The sequence below is a fragment of the Perissodus microlepis genome, chromosome 11 (assembly GCF_051167445.1).
Source record: "Perissodus microlepis isolate ML-2025 ecotype Zambia chromosome 11, ASM5116744v1, whole genome shotgun sequence".
NCBI lineage: Eukaryota > Metazoa > Chordata > Actinopteri > Cichliformes > Cichlidae > Perissodus > Perissodus microlepis.
In genome coordinates this window covers 34,725,555-34,743,351 of record NC_140471.1, presented here as the reverse complement: position 1 = coordinate 34,743,351, position 17,797 = coordinate 34,725,555, and the positions used below count along the sequence as shown (strand labels likewise).

The following is a 17,797-nucleotide window of genomic DNA, read 5'->3' as shown; positions in this document are numbered from 1 at the left end:
CCTCCCCCCCTACACCAACACCCACCCAACATGAGGCATGGCATCAACTGCAGAGTGTGTGCCAGGCTCGTCGCGGTCGAAGCGACCCTGCGAGCCAAGACGATAACCCAGATGCAAGGGATTATGGGTTTTATATTCAGTTTACAGTAACTCTGGTGTAATGTGAGGGTGGGATGGGGAACTGGGGGAGAGGGGGCTGTGGCTGCGGTCAATGTGTCACACCGAGGTTTCTGTCAGTTTCTGCCCTCCAGCAGTTTTCATACATTTGTTATTGCAGGAGCTGAACTGTAAATTTGCAGCGCTGCAGCTTTCGTCTCCTGTGGAGGGTATTTTGTGATACTCGCGATGATCACAATCAGAGGGCGATCATGTAAACCTCCTTAAAACTGCGATACACACCGCAACTTTATTGGCCAACTTTTAAGTGTAATGGCGCACAGCAGCCCTTTAATCATGTGCAGTGCGATCAACATGTTGCCAGGAAACATTTGACTTGATGTTTATGCTTTTGGTCTTCGTCTCTTTGTCTTTTGCTGGAGGTTTGGCCAGTTTATAATTCTCAAAAATTGACTTTTTAATGTCAAAGGCCTTTAAAGGGCTTGCATTTAGCCACAGGCTCCTGTAAGTAAGAATTTTTCTCTATGAGCTCAGTTTGTGGAGATGTTGACTTTTGTTCTTTCTGTGTGAGCAGACAAAGAGCTGGGGAAGAAAGTCTGATACAGCACTAATGACTGTTCATTTCTGCTCACTCATTGTTCTAATGGCATTATAATGGAGTTTAACCACTCCTTATCCCTCCCTTTGGGAACCACTGGTTGATTAAATCACTCCCTAAACTTCAGCTGTATGTAGATGCATCAGCTGCGCTGTGCTTACTTTCAAGCTGTCCACCACTGCAGGGACTTACTGTCGCATTAGAGCTGCAATCAGTTATCCAAGAGATTAGAAACACTCAGATAATTCATTATTTTTCTACTTCTGTATTTCTACTGTGATGACAATGTTACGGAAATGATTTCAGAAAAAAAGTAATAAAAAGCACCTGCCTTTACTTAAATAGGCTTCCAAGTTTTAGATTTAATTTCTGAAATAAAATTAATATTAATGTTTTCCAAAACTTTCTTAATTAAATGCATCTTTTTTTGGTATTAAAAAGTCATGTAGTTAGACTTTTGTTTTCTATTAAAAAAGTCTCCAGAGGAAAAAAGCTTTCTGCTCTGGTTTTTTCTTCTTCCAGCATCGTCAGATGAGCCGGTTTTTATTAGTGATCTTATTGTGAACAGTTTTACATCGAACATTAAACTGTGGTGGGGATCTGCTTTTGATATTACTTACTTAGTACCTGGGTAGCATGAAACAAGACATAAATTACCTGCAGTTTGATTCATGCGACTCTGCCACACAAAAATGCATCCCACCTGCAGGATTCATAGCTCTGGAGGGAAAGTCAGGAAGACAGCCTACAGTATTTCACCGAGCTGCTTTCCTTTTGTAGCCTCGTGGACTTTTGTCAAGAGCTTTAAAATATTGTTTAGAATAGAGTCATTTAAAGTTTTTATGCTATTGATTTGAAGTCTGGAAAACCAGGAGAACCCAGACACAGCTTTAAAAAATAGAAAAAGTCTTGACATGGGAGGCATATTTTGTAGATTCTCTGTCTGAATCTGACATCACAGCACCCCGACAGCGTGTATTTGGCAGCTCTCTGTTCTCTTTGCTGTGGCCAGTCAGTTATATCATCAGCTTTTCTTATTTTTATTTTTTAAGTTGATTTTCCTTTCCTCTTTGACTTTCCCTTCCAGTGCCTGACTAATATTTTCTACCTCAGTCAGCTCTGCAACTGTGCAGAAACTAATGCAGAGACAGAAATCTGGGGTTAGATGGAAATTAGCGTCATGTGCCTTGCTTCAGATGTCACTAGACTCTAGTATTAAACTTACTATTAATATTAACACCGTTGCCTGTTGCCTTTACAGTGATGCAGGAACTCATGTAGAAGATGATTCACTCCCTTATTTGCTAAAATCCAGAGTGATTTAGACCGAGCGCCGTCATCAATCCTGAGATAGACTCACTGAGACCGTCTTCCTGTAAAGGTCATTCAGGCAAGTTGGAGTTATGTTTTAAAATTAAGCAGCTGATAGCAGTCATGTGAATAAGTGCATGTAAAATGTGTTCTTCTGTGGTCAGCTTTAGCTGCAACATTAAAGCTATCCACATGAAAACAGCTTTACCTTCTTTTACCTGCGTAACAAAGAGAATAGCTTACATACATGCGTTTCATCCAGAAGCTACACAATAACATTACTGACAGACATATAGCGCTGAGGACGCAGGGTCACGTGTTTGCTTCTTCAGCAATGTGTATTCTTTTATTAAAAGAGGAAAAAGTTTTTTAAAAAGCAGTCGAAATCTTGCTGAAACACAGGCTGAAAAAATGTGCTCAAACATTTACAAGAAAAGCTCCCAAATGATGTGTTACGTCATAAAATCAGGAGCTGATTTCTTGTAAAATAGTCATTTTCTTGAACAAGTTTTTTCTCTTTAATTTTCAGTTTGTTCTCATAAATTTATGACTTTAATCTAAAACATTCTGATTTTCTGGTAGTTCCACATTTTTTTTTAATCTTACCTTAACCTCCTAAGACCCTACATCTTTCACGGCATACATTTTTAATTTCTCTTTGCTATTTGGGCTGATTATAGAACAGTGACAGTATAATGTCCCTGTAAATGGATATCAGGCCCTTGTAGAGCAAAATTGAGTATCTTGGTCCAGACAACCCAAACTGTGATGTCCACATATGTGGATTCCAGGTCCTAGAAGGTTAAACAACCTTAATAGGCCAGTTTCGCTTTTACATTCAGGAGCTGATAAATTAAAATCGATTAATATATCATCGATGTGACCAGGTGTGACTAGGTTTTTACAGTTTTGCATACTTTAGGGGTTTAAACAACAGAAGACACAAAAGTAGGCTGATTTCACAAGCCAATCACACCCAAAAAGAGTAAAATAAGCTCATTTCTAAACCACACAGAATGCATGAGAACCTCACCAGGTTATAGTCCAGAACATGCTGAACTGGGTCCTAAATTTTGCAACATTTTGTCTAATAATTGTTGTAAAAAGGTGTAAATTGCTTCATAAATGTCACCAGAACAAAGAAAAAAGGGTTTCTCACAAACCCCGCTTAGTGTGTCCCCTCCAGTGCTAGCCCCTTCACTGTCATTACTCTTTATTATCTTGTCAGTCTGATGGGAATATTATCTTAATAAAATGGCTTTGTTGCATGAAGTCAAATGAAAATTATTTTAGGGTTGTCAGCACTTACAGATCCTGAAGGGCCTGTGATTGAAACTGAATATAGTAATAACATCAGTACAACTGTCTGGTGAGATTAATATAAAAGCAGTGCATCTGTTTTCATTTGGGCTCTGTTTTCTCTGAAGCCCCTGTGCGGTGGTGGAAGAAGCATTGCTTGGACTTCTAACAGCATTCTGCAGTCGGTGCAACGCGTGTGTGCACGAGCGGGACGCTGTTGACAGTGTGAGTGAAGAGAGGCTGCGGGAATTAACAAAATATCCTCGGATTCTAAAAATACTTCAGCTTATGGGACTCATTTGATGTGTAATGTCTCCAGACGTGTGTGTGTGTGTGAGCGTACGCTTGTGTATGGCACTTTGCTTATTTTCTATTGGTTTAAAGAGCCACATGAAAGTTTCCCTGCGCTCAGTAAGATTGTCTGTTTTTTTCATCACAAACACAACCAAAAATATGTTGGCGCAGTCGCTACTATTGTGGGTTTTTTTACTGATCCTGGTCCAGAATTTACATTATGTGTCCAGTGGATTTGAACTGTAGAGGTGTGTACATATTACTGCCAGCTGGCTGTAAGCTCAATGCATCAAATAGGAGTGGAAAAAGGTTTATGATACATAAAGCATGCTTTTGTGCTGCAGCCAAACTTGTCCAAGTGAAAAGGTTCAGGACTGCAGTCTGGAAGAAGCTCAAGGAAAATAATGGTTGCTCACGGCTTAATGTAATGGAGTAAAGGCCATTATGTGAGGAGGAGGAGGAGAGAAGAAGAGTCAGTCTGTCCACTGGTCAAGTGGAGGTGCTTTCTCTAAAAGCACCTGCCGTTCTTTGTTGCACTAAAACAAGCAGGGTTGCCTCCCTGAAGACTTCCAGATGATGATACTACCACCTGGAGCTCTAGGCGTCTCCCTGCTCCACCTTTCCACTGTAGGTAACTTCAACATGCAACGCAAACAGCGAGCGACTTCCAAACAGCCCCATCTGCGCTCATTACGCGCTCTTTCTCACTGTTTAAGAATTCCCATGCGGTTTGAAGCTTTTCTCTAATGAAGCACAATTAAAATGAAAAGAAGGTAATGAAAAATATTTACCCCCAGTCCAATGAAGTGCCTTGGGAAGTTGATGACTGCTCTTAATAAAAGCCATATGCCTGTTCTTATAAAATCCTGTTTTTGTGGCACACATTTCTTAGGCGTTGGCTGTTGTGCCAGTAAGTGAATTAACTCCTGACTGTGGGTAGGAGAGTAAAAGGAGGTTTATCAGAAGCAGGAGATTCGTGCTGCAGTCGTCACCGTGCCAAATCTCCAGCAGAGATAACCAGTCGCTGGACTTTATGGAAAGGCGTTCGTTGAACTGAGATGTTTATGCTGAAGCGCTTCAATAAACACGTCACATTATCTTTTTTCCTGGTCTTTATTTTTTTCTATACGTTAGCATATAGAACAATTTGGTAAACATATCTGAGGTGGCTCTGACGGGAAATGAACAGCTGACCTTGGCAGCATTAGAGGCATGCATTATTCATCAAGCTGGAGGGAAATCTTTTTTTTTTCATTTCAGGAAACATCCCAAAATTTCCAAAGCAGTGACTTGAAATGCAAACATGCACATGAAAAATGAGCAAAACCACAAATAAGCGACATACAGAAGACGGGATAGAAACTACAGCCAGCCACCGAGGCTGAATCTGCAAATCAGATTTTTTCCACTGACTTCGAGTTTACATTATAAACCTTGACCAACGTTTTAGTTCCTTAAACTACGACAACAGATCTTTTCATGTGACAACGTGTTAAAATATCCATTAAAAATCCAATCTGGGTTGAAAGTTGATACTCTTTTCCCAGTACCAGGACCAGTTTGCAGCTGTTATTCAAGCACAACCTGCTGCCACTTTTCAGAAGCGTCCTTGCAGTGCAGTGGATACAGCAGTGCTGTGCTCTGTTTATTGTTCCATGTGTATTAGAGGTGACAACTTTTAGAACAGCCCAGTAATTAAGTGTCTTTGATCCTTCTGAGCCCACAGCTGTCTGTTCTGGCCTTGAAGTTGTTAAGGTGTGATTGCGGTTGGTGTATATTGTGTACAGTTTTGTTAAGGTAGTATCGTAGCTTTAACAGTTTATAGTCACCAGTCCAGTGCACGAGTACGTTTTATTGAGCTTGTTGTAAAACTTAGGATTTTTGCTAGCTGAAAGAGCTGGTTGATCTCTACTTGCATTTAAATGAGGACTCAGTGCAGGAGCACAGAGAAGCCTAAACCACAGAGAGATGCTGCATCTCTCTGTAGTTTAGAGAGATTCACAGCACCATCACAGCAAGGTGATGGTGCTGTGAAAACTTAGGGGTAAAAATAGGCCCACAGCCCCTTTTTTTTGTCTTTTTTTATTCTTAGCACTGAAGGGGTGATGAAACGAGCAACAATAAATGGTTATGTTGCTGTGAGGCACTTCATGTGACAGCTCTTCAGAACAAATTTTGATGTGACATAATGTTCCTAAAATTCTGGATGGGAATTCACGATTCCCATAGGAAAAATGACTTGATTAGTAGATGTGTACTCTGCCGAAGTCACTGGTGGTCATGCTACAGCTATTCACCAAGTTCAGCTTCTTGTCATGAAACTTTAAACAAACATGCACGACTCCCTCAGGATTTCAAGGGGTTTTGCAGACTATATACAACTCCTGAGAGTGATAGCAAGAACAGTGTGAGCGATCCAGAACCGGACTGAGGATGTGGAAAACATACTGCAACATGCATGAAAAGGAACGTCACGCTCTGTGCTTGCTGTGGACCGCCTCCAAGTTCTCAGGTTTAAGGTTGCAGAGAGGCCTGAGTGGATTATGAAATTTACATGTATGGATACAGCCGTGTTCTTGGAGAACAGGGATTCACTTTCACAGCTTTGGTGACTTTAAGTGAGGTCTAATCACAAACAACAATGAAGAGATTTTGTCCACTAAGAATCTTAAGAAAGAAACTTCTTTCCACTCGTCAGAGATCTGAAATGTTTCCACATGAGCTGCTTGACTGAAAATACTCTCAGTCTGGGGTTGAAGTGTCACCGTCTCAACATATCAGAGAGCTCTCAACGGTAACGTGCAGCTGATATGAGAAGCTGTGACCAAAATTCTGTCAGAGGGGAATTGTTGAGAAAACAGTGAGGACTGGACCGATGGCAACACAATGTCCTTGTTTCGTTATATTCCCACGATGCTTTCACCAGAAGGCTCACACAACCAGGCTTCTGAACTTGTGTTCAGGATATTTTTAGGGGAAAATCATCTCCCTTCGGCTCCTTGAGAGCCTGACAGGGTCCCCCGAGCCGAGGCGCGCTCTCTCGGGCTGATCTCTGATCGGATCCAGATGCTGCTGGAGTGTGGAAGGGGACAGCACAGGAGCGTGGAGGCTTCGCGGCAGCACTGATTGATAGGAGTCAGGATCAAGTTAGGAGTCACATTTCCTGACTGTGATCCCTCTTTCTGTCTCATTTTCTTTCCTCCTAATGCTCTAACCATACCCAGCCATCGCGCCTGCTGTCACGGTGTCTCCCGACGCCTGTGTTTTATGCTCTCGGCTGAGACGGCACAGAGCTCAGCGGGCAGCGTTACGCTCAAGTCTGGCACTTTGCCTCACCTCTGCTGAGCTTTAATGAAGTCTTTTACTTTCATTTAACTGGAATTTGTGGGTGCCCCAAACCAGTCTTTCAATGAATCTTTCCATCCTCCAAGCTGTGAAGTGTTAATAATAGCAAAGCAAAAACAAAACAACGAGTGTAAAACTCCAGCTGTAGAATATTTTCCACAGTGTGATTGAACAGAAGAGGTTTAAAGCTCAGATTTGTCACTGTTGCTTGTTCCATCAGCCAGTCACATATGTCACATATGTCACATATGTCCACTGTAAAAGTCTCTGCTTCTCCTTCCCTTCAGGACCATGCCGACCCTGCAGAGCTCTGCCGTCCTGCTGCTTTTTAGCATCCTGGTTGGACTGAGCTGCTCTCTGGACCCAAGAGACCCCAATGTGTGCAGCACGTGGGAGAGGTGAGGCCTGCTTAAACACACAAACAAACAACTGTCACTGTTATGATACAATGTAATATAATCATACATTGCATATATGAAAAAATGCAATTTACTCAATTTAAAAGTTAAAGTGGTCAGACGAGACATTAGGACACAAAAACAGCCAAATAAAAAGAACATTGGTGTTATTTATGGTACCTCCTCTGTGGAGGCTCAAAGTCAACTTTCTAATTAAATTTCAGCATCACTTTTATTGCTTTAGTCATTTGTGTTTAGGATAAAACTATTTGGGTGACTAACAGACCAATCAAATGCAAGAAAACAGAGTTCAGTCAGACTATTTACTGTAAAACAGATACATGACATGTCTTTACTAAACTGAGGCCACAGTATGGCAGAAATTTACAATGGCATCGAGTGTTGTTGATGTCATCTACACCCAGGGTGTGTGCTTCAATTCTGTCAATTCCATATTTCTCACAGACTCTGTGGAAAAGTGCATCTAATAGCTATTTAGATAATTCAGACAGGACTGATGATGATGACGAACAGCACTGCCACTCATAAAAAATCTCCTGTGAGTGGGTGTAGTATTTACACTGTTTCTGCTGTTCTGCCTTACAGCTTCACCACCTCAGTAAAGGAGTCCTACTTGCATCCTTATGACCAAGTGGGAGAGGAGCCCTGCTCGGATCCACGGACTTCCTACAAATGCATGCGCCACAGGTAGCTGAAGCAGAATGACTAATTTCCTTCCTGACTTCCTCTTCCTGCCAGGGGAGAGTCAAAACATAATGTGCGGCCTATGTTATTCTTTCAGGATCACCTACAAAACAGCCTACAGGCAGGCGGTGAAGACTGATTACCGCAAGAGATACCAGTGCTGTCCAGGCTACTACGAGAGTCGAGGCAAATGTGTCCGTAAGTAGCTGTGGAAACCTTTGCACTCTTTGCTCCTACTCGTGCATCAGTGTCATGTTACTAAGACAGAAAGGTGAGACAAATCGGTCTGGGGAACTTTTAACAGAGACCAAAACCGACATTAAAGTTCTCACTACAAGAATGAAACAAGATAGATGTGAGTAATGATTACACTGTTACATTTTTCCTTATACTAAAGATGTACAGCCACAGCGATGCTACTCACTGGTTTCACTTAACAAGGCAGTGAAGTTAAGTTATTAGCTAAGTGTAGCAGGTTACATACAAGTGGAGCAGGTGCGATGCACGGGCACAGTTATCTTCTAATTAGTGTCTCACAACAGACTGATAAAAATACAAGGCTGTGTCATAGACAGACATTTATTAGATAATTCTATTTAAGTGTATTCTGTTGCACTTCTATTTAAAAACAGGAATACAGCGAACACTGTGCAGAGAACCTCACCAGACAGCTCTCAGGAAAACTGCAGTTCCTCTTATGGCCACTTGTGACTGGTTTGAAAAACAGCCCAATCCCCTTTGACTTAAAAGGGGATTCCCTTAAAAGGGAAAAACTTAAAAGCCTTAGAAATCATGTGAACAGCTGGTGTTAAAAACAGCATCTCCCCCCTCCCAACCCCCACCATAATAACAACTGTATTATTGGTTGTATAACTCGAGCTTTAGCCGGCACGCTGCAAGGCCTCATCTTCAAATTCAAGTCATTGAATCTATCGAGGATGAGAGATTAACAGAATTATCTGAAGACACACAGCTTATTGTGCAGCTTATTGTGAGGCACAGCCTGTCCAGCAGGTTTCTCAGGGACAAGATAAGTGTCTGTGCATCTGTACAGGTTGTGGCTGCTGCTTTGCTCTGCCCTGTCATCCAAATATGTCAACTTTTGTCTTTAAAAAAAGCTGACGTGGAAGCAGCCAAAATACTAATGTTAAGGCACTGAAACGAAGAGTACAAAAGGAAAAGCATTCTGACACTGGCTTACAGACAAAAACAACATCAACCAAGTCAATCAGTACCAACACACTGATTCGTTTGCAAGCAATACTGTGCTACATTTGTGCACCCAGTAACTCATTCACATTACTCAAAGAAAGTGTTTTATTTCCTCTTTTTCCATGCAGTGTGCATCGTCAGTATGAGCAGCACGTGGCACACGAATAACCAAAATTGTAGGTTCACTACCCACTGGAGTTTCTCATCCTGCTGGCAGTAATTGCTGGAATTTTTCAGAAAAATATATTTGATGTGTTTTCATTCCAAGATTTCACATCATTTTAGGAACTTTTGTTATAATAGTTAAGCTTCTGTTGAGTTCAGACGTGCGGCACTGCTGCCTCTGCAGCTCAAAGCAAAGAATGCTTCATATCAATGTCATCATTTGTATGAATTCAGCATTTGATCAGCTTGTTTTCATGTATCATGATGCAAAAATAAAGTATGTAAGCTCATTTTCTAAATAAGTAAGTATTCTATATCCTATATATTCATTTTTTTTCTACTCTAGTGATGGTGGCCTTAAAGTAAGAGGAGCTAAAGCAGCTTGTTGGTAGAGGATGAACTGACGGGCTGCAGCGAGACCCATTAAAACCTGAATCATACAAAGATTCTTCAGTAAAGTCAGAGAGTAAAAATATGACGCTGGAAATTAGTATAATAAATTCATTAAAAAAATTACATTATAGAGTAGTAAAGCAATTTTACCAATCCATTTTTACAGCTTCATTTTAATTAAAGTTACAACTTTCACCCACATTGATTTGATTTGTGCCTCAGGTATTGTATAATCATGTTGTCTTATAATTGCTGTACATCTAAGTGACCCCAACTTAAATATACGTGGAAGTATTTGGTGCTCTTTTAAATGCCATCACAATTTGAATTGCAAAAACAAAACAACTTAACAGGTAAACTCATAATCTCATCATTATCTAATGTTCTGCTTAAAAACATGGTTCTTCTTGTTCATGAAGATGTTACTCAAGGTGTATGTACACCTAAACAGTGTGACACACTCATCACCCACAGCAGCCTCTCCCACCTGGACAGTTTGCCCAACAATGTAATGTAAATTGCTCAGAACCAGCTTGAGGAACATGACAAAGATCCCAATATGCCAAATCTGCCTCCAACCTCTCAAGATCCCTGTCTGACTGAGCATCCAAGGAATAAACTGGTACAAACCCAATTTTCTGTGGCTTCACATTGCAAGCCACAGGACTCAGAAATCCACCATCCATGCCCTGAAGGGGCAGAGTGGTTTTGTTGGTACAAGGGAGACACAATATTAACCCCACTTGTGGAAATAAGACTCTGTAGGTGGAAGTCTGAAGTTATCGGCTTTTTCACACAAACGTGGGGCGCCTGAGTTTGTCAGTTTATATAAAAAGGTCTTTTTAATAATATAAAAGTTGTTCATGATACACTCAAAACAATAATTCTTTGCCCTCGTGGACACAAAGCAATACATGTGAGTGAAATGAAACTGAAATATATTAAATCAAGTAATTAATCATTAAGGAAAATATGATTTGAATGTATACAAATCAAGTCAATTTAATTTGACCAGATATCATTAAATGTAACATTTTCCATTGTACTTATGTAACAAAATGAAAAGTTAGTTAAAGTCGGCATTCTGGGTTAAAATATTTATTTGAGTGTATTACCACCGATGAAGAGACCCAACTGTCATCATACAAGGACATGTTTCTATTGGTCCAGACTCAGTATGTCAGCTCTCTGGACATACTGATATAATGGAATTCAGGCACGAAACACATTGAATTTAAGACATGAGTAAATATTACATAAGATTATAGTACTTCTTTATTAAGAAGTATTCTAATGCAAAGGGCTAAAATTTGCAAGAAAGCAGTAAATACATGCACATTTAAACCCTGATCTGCAAAGCAATTCACCCATTGTGCATCACTTTGTAGCTGATGGTTAGTTAGTAACCAACTGATGTTGCAAAGGTGACGCTCTGTAGTGCAGCGGTCCCCAACCCCTGGGCCTCGGACCGGTACCGGTCCGTGAGTCGTTTGGTACCGGGCCGCGAGAGTTGAGGCTCAGGTGTGAAATGTATAGTTTTCAGGGTTTTTATCGGTTTTCAGCGTTATTTTGTTATCGTTTTTATCGTTTACTCGGTTTTCCTGGGTCTTTTCACGTGTGTTATGAATATTTTTCTTTTTTTCGGTACCGGTACTAGTTTTATTTTGTTGTATTTATCCGCGACACCTTAAAGGCCGGTCCATGAAAATATTGTCGGGCATAAACCGGTCCGTGGCGCAAAAAAGGTTGGGGACCGCTGCTGTAGTGTATTTACCACAGTCAACAGTTTCTTCAGTCCCGTTGGTATTTGCTTCAATCACTTTCCTGAAACATGACGCAGGTTTAATCGGGAGCTTTGTGTCTCTCTCCATATGGTTCCTACTCTCTTCTTGGCTGGTTTAAATAATGTGACTGATCAGTGTCGTCGCATCGGTTGAAACTGTTGCAGCTGTCAGCAGCGCACTGACACTCTCTTATTGCTTACAAACAGCAGCGACAGATATAAATAACGCGAAACCACTCGTGAGCCTGCATGGTTTGAGGAAATTCTACAGTAGCTTCACAGACCTTCCCATTCATCACTGGATGATCTTAGGAGTAAAGTATGATAATAATAAGCTTTGTGCTTGAAAAACTGACAGTTTGTAGACGGATGCTTGTCGCCCAGCGGAGATAATATGCGTTTACGGTTGCCTATTGTGTGCCACCTTTAGCCCAACCTCTGATTTTCATGACTGACACGAGAAAGGCCAGAACGGAACCAGATGAGCGTGTTCTGAGCTTTGTAATTGAAATATCCCCCATCGACGTGTCATCTATAGCTCTGAACCCAGTTTCTGTACAATGTAGTGTTTTTTTCTAAATATATATAATTACCTATAATTATGATTACCTTGTTCGTTTGATGACATGTTAGATCCCCAAGTTTCCCTCCCCCAGTATCCTCACGCCTTCAATTAAAGGGGAAAAAGTAATCAGTAAAATTACTGTTTATTGAGTTTGAATTGAAAGAAAAACATGTGCATTCGCAGCACGCTGCTGTCAGCAGAGAAAACGCTTTTGTAACAAAAAAATTAAAGAGATTTGTAGTCTCCAGTCATAAATGCATGTTTGAATTCACTTAATTAACAGCAGAGCCGTTTATGATGTTGGCTTGCGCACAGCTGAGAGACTCTTTTTACAAGGAAGCTCCTTGACAGTCTGAATGGCATCTTAACGCTGGAGCTTTCAATTGCGTGGTTGAGCCCAGCTGTAGAGCTGGCAGCTCGTGCGCCACTTACGATGGGTGGAATACATTTACAGGGAAATAATACAGTTGAATAGATTTTGATTGTATAAACAACTCAGATTTGGTGCTTTGAAATCTATTTCATGGTGTTTAATGATTAAAAGAACAAAATCATGCCGACATGAAGCATAATTAGTAACTCTGGAATCTTACAAAAAATGAAAATGGAAAAAGCTTAGCTGCAAGGATTAATCAATCAATGAACCAAGCAGTAGAAAATCAATTTGTCATTTTTGTGATGATTTGTTGCACTTCTGTTTTGTATCATTGCAAACTGAATATCTTTGGAACTGCACAGAAGACCTCTGAAGATGTCGTCCCAGCTTCTGGAAAGTCATCTGTTATTTTTTATTTGTTTTACTTTAAAGAGATTTTGCAGACTTTTACACAATGATTCCACAAAATAATCTGCAGATTACTTGTTTCCTTTTCTTCAGCTTGTTTCTTGCAGTCTTCAGTGGCAGACAGTGACTCTGACTCAAACTTGATTTAAGTGAAAGTGAGTTTGTTCTTTCAAAGCCAGGAAAAAGCTTGTTGCTGCCACTGATTACGACAACGTCTTATTCACATATCACTGCAATGTCTCTGTAAACCGGACTCATCACAGCGCATCAAGTCTAACTTTTAAACCAATAACTCATCGCCGTGTCCTGTAGTCTGCTGTTGACCGGCCATCTCGCTCTTGAGTCATGGGTATGTTTGTATTTACGAGGCCATGCTGGACAAACTACCCTCATATCTTCGGAGTGATTTCATGGAGCTCATCGTCCAATCATAATCTCCCAAGACACATCTCCCGGTGCCTGTTCCAGCGTATGAAGAGAAAACAGTATGTTTGCTACTGCAGCCAGTATGAGTTTGCAGAAACAAATTGAGTTAAATATGTGGTATCCTTTAGGTAAAAGGCTTAACTAACCTAGCAGTAAATTGTTCTTTTAGTCTGGACTGTATATAAAAGATGGACATAGGTAATGCAACATCACCAACTGGTTAATGGACTCTGGTTTTAAAGCCTTGAGTTGGTCATTTTGATCATCACCACCTCGGTTTATTGAAACCAAGCATGATAACGAGGGATACTTCTACCAAGGATACCTTGGCTGAACTACGACGTGAAGGGATTTTGCAGTGATACCAGACTGACTGAAAAAAACAACATATCAGACTATTAATTAAATAAATGGTTGTTTGCATGTGAATGGCTTCTGTCTGTACCATAAAGAAAGATATGTTTTTAGGTTTTCTTAGGATCAGTTGTTTTGCAGTTTGAAAGGTTAAGTTGGAAGGTAACTTATAGGTCTATAATTTTTAAAATAAACCCCAAACCTTCTAGTTTAGTTCAGTTTTATTCATATAAAGCCAGTTCACAACAATGGTCACCTCAAGGTGCTGTATATTGTGAGGTAAAGCTCCTACAGAATTAGAAAGAAAACCTCAACAATCAGACAGTTTTATAGTGCAACACTTGGCCACTGTGGGAAAGAAGAACTCCCTCTCCACAGGAAGAGGCTTCCAGCAGAACCATGCTCAGGGAGGGGCAGCCATCTGCCACCACTGGTTGACATAAAGAGACAGGAAAGAACACACATGGTTGTCAGAAGATAAAATCTGATGATATCCAGTAGTAGTAATATAAACACATGGAGAATGAAATAGGTGTGGAGAAGAAAAACCTAGTGCGTCATGGGAAGTCACTGGGCATGGCTGAATGGATGGCACCATAACTACGGGATGGTCTAGGGTCATTATATCCAGCCCTAACTATATGCTTTGCATGGAAAGTTTGAAGGCTATTCTTTAGAAGGCAGACTCTCAGAGAGGGCGTTTGTCTCCTGAAACCAAACCCGGAGCTGATAGCTGAGCGCTCTGCCTCCCATTCCACTTTTAGAAATTCTTGGAAACACAAGCAGTCTGAGAGTGAAGTGTTGTGTTGGGCTGATAAATGGGTCTTTAAGATACGATGGGGCCTATTGTATGTGACGAGATGGATTTGAAATTTACAATGAAATGCAGAAGTCAAACCTGCCGCCGAGACCATAATCTGGTGTTTAGTGAGCGTCATTTTCTCTTATTTATAAACAGACTACTTCCTGCACCAGACTGATCACCCCTTGCGTGCAGATAGAAAGAATGCAGGTTTATGCATTGCTTTTTAAAAACTGTGCATGTCAATTTTTCATACACACACCTGTCTTTTAGTAAGTCTTCATTTGCTTTGTGCCCTCATACTTTGTAACCTGGTTTTTACAACAGTTTTATTTGCGTGCCTGATGTTGGATCGTCCTGATTGAAAGCACTTGGCGGGTCTCTCTGGAAAAAGAGGTCACCAGCCTCAGTGGAACCTGGTTAAATAAAAAGCTACTGTGCTTTTGTGACATTATCCAATTTTCTGGCCAAAAGCTTGAGATAACGTAAACATTAAAGCTTCTTTAAAACCCTGACCCTTCTCCACAAATCTGTTTCTAATTCTGTTCCTTCTCACCAACAGCTCGCTGCACTAAAGAGTGCGTCCACGGCCGGTGTGTCGCTCCAGATCGCTGCCAGTGCGAGGGAGGCTGGCGAGGAGATGACTGCTCCAGCGGTATGAATCAGCCTTCCTCTCGCTTACAGACATTTCCTCACTCTCGTCTCTTCTCTCATTTGCTGTTTCTCCTGTTGCTTTCGTCTCTTTCCCTTTCCCTTCAGCTCCACAGAAAAAATACACTTCACATTCACAACAGGAAATGAGCAATGGCCATTAGTCAAGTGGCTGATCTTCACACACACCTCTCCATCACACACTGAAGCCTCTCCAATGGAAACAGCAAGGGAACATTACCGCATGCACAGCAGTGACTCATTTATATCAGACTCAGTCCAGAAACCAGTTTACTAGTCCACAAGGACGCTGAGCTGAACCTCCAACGTTCGTTCACGGTTACTGACAAAAAAAGAAGAAGCAATGTCAAATCAGCTTTTCTTAAAAAAGCAGACATGTGCTGTCAAAATAAAAGGAATAAAACAATCACTACCTACAAACACAAGCAGTGAAGAGGTGGTAAGATAAATACTGTTTCATGCACAGAAAGGAGTCCATAAAGAAGAGTTAAGGCTGATCCTGCTGCACTTTTTGGCTCCTGTTACAGAACTGAAGTCAGCAGAAATGGTTATATAACCACTGAGAGTTGTGAATCTAACCCTGTTTGCCTTTTTTGAAATCTTTTTAAATTTGATCATCCAAACAGTGGAGTGTGAACTCAGAGCTGCATTTTTAAGGGGCTCCTGTTTCCCCCATTTTCCACTATATTCAGCCCCATTTCATCGCACTCAGCTGGGTCAACAGTACACAGCCCCCCTCTTCTGTTTTCCCCCATTCGTTTGCAGAGAGCAGGAATTAGCTTTAGCGGGTAGCGGTTGATGCCTTGACAGTGGGATGATGGGAAGAGGAAATGGAAAATGTTACCCCACTCTCCTTCTTTTGCATGGCTCACTTCTCTCTGTCTCTTCTTACACCTCCCTGCTACCCTAACCCACACTTTAAGTTTCTTCTTTTCTTTTCTCCTCTTCCACTCCTTTTTCTTCTTGGCTCCTGTAATGGAGTCTTTCTTGGCAGAATATGACCCCACACTTCCTGGATGCCTGTGTGTTGAGCTAGTTAGCTGTGGGAAAGAGGAGAGGGGCCTAATGTTTTCATACTGAAAACATTCTGTTTGGTCATGAATATAGAGACTAGATTTAGAAGGAAGATGGCTCAACGTGACAAAAAAATAGAGGAGGGGGTTGGGATGAAATGGACAAAGAGGCAATGAAGCCTCTGGTATTCCTCACGGATAGATTTTCTAGCTCCCAGCAGGATTTTCAGGGACCCTGAAGGGTGAATTCCAAAAATCACCAGTGAGTGCTGCTTGTTAGGTGATCAGGAGATTATGTGGACTTTGGATGCAAGCAAAACCCAAGGCGCTGCTTGGACAATACACACGGGAAAAGGAAGAATGTTCCCATCATGTCTGTCTGCATTCTTCATAAAGGACACTGAACACATGCCAGCTCTGAAGCGTGCAGCACTTAGTGGCTTTACTTGCATGCAGTAATGCAGATTCCAGTTTGAATCACAGTAGTGGTCAAATTAATGACTCGTCCTGTGGCTAAATAGTCATATCTTCAACTCAGAAGGGAGGAGGATTTTCTGTTTAACTTTATTTAGAAATTCTTTTTTACAAGATTAACTATTTTTAATGCTGTACATACGCAGGGACAGAACGCCAATGCCACTGAAATATCAATAAGAACTCAAATTAATTGATAATTTAAGCTTGTTTTGTAGTTTTACTGCCACAAGTTGAGTAGCAAGGTTTGTTTTATAGGATCATTCATACTGTGAAGACTAGATTTCCATTATTAAAGTGTGAGGTGCATAAGAGCCCTGTGATCCTGTGAAAATCCATATTTAAGGTTTGCAATTTAGGATAATGTCACTTTGATTAAAAAAACTGTATATATATATATATATATATATATATATATATATATATATATATATATATATATATATATATATATATATATATATATATATATATATATATATATATATATATATATATGTATATATATGGCAATAAAAGGAAGCAGCCATATATATATATATATATGGCTGCTTCCTTTTATTGGTCACCACAGGGGCTCATCTGCTTCCATCTCACCCTATTATTAGCATCCTCTTCTGTCACACCAAGTCTCTCCATGTCCTCCTTCACTACATCCATGAATCTGTGGTCTTCCTTTTTTCCTCCTGCCTGGAAGCTCTGTCTTTATTATATTTTGTCCAGTATATCCACTCTCTCCTCTGCACCTGTTCAAACTGTCTGAGCCTTGGCTATCTAACACCAGTCTTTTCTAATCTTGTCCATCCTGGTCACTCACCTCCAGCTCGGCCTCCTGTTTTTTTGTCAGCGCCACCATCCCCAAACCAAACATCACAGCAGGTCTCACTGCCATCTTGGAAACCTTCCCTTTCACTCTAGCAGCTGTCCTTCTGTCACACATCACCCCTGACACCCAGCTCCATCCTGCCTGCACTGTCTTCTTCATTTCTCTTGTGGACTGTCTGTTTTTTGGGTGGTTGATCCTAGATATTTAAACTCAACCACCTTTACCAGCTTTCCTCCGTACCAACTTCATCCCAGCCTCCCC

The 17,797-nt window shown here is 40.9% G+C and overlaps 1 protein-coding gene across 1 annotated transcript in view; it reads left to right on the top strand.

The window, feature by feature from the left end:
- Positions 1–17,797, top strand: part of pear1 (platelet endothelial aggregation receptor 1) — a 61,055-nt gene that overhangs the window by 17,003 nt on the left and 26,255 nt on the right. Inside the window, exons 2-5 of the mRNA XM_084944387.1 lie at positions 7,252–7,362; positions 7,969–8,070; positions 8,165–8,265; positions 15,114–15,206. Coding sequence (XP_084800513.1) covers positions 7,252–7,362; positions 7,969–8,070; positions 8,165–8,265; positions 15,114–15,206 — 407 coding nt within the window. The remainder of the gene's footprint in view (positions 1–7,251; positions 7,363–7,968; positions 8,071–8,164; positions 8,266–15,113; positions 15,207–17,797) is intronic.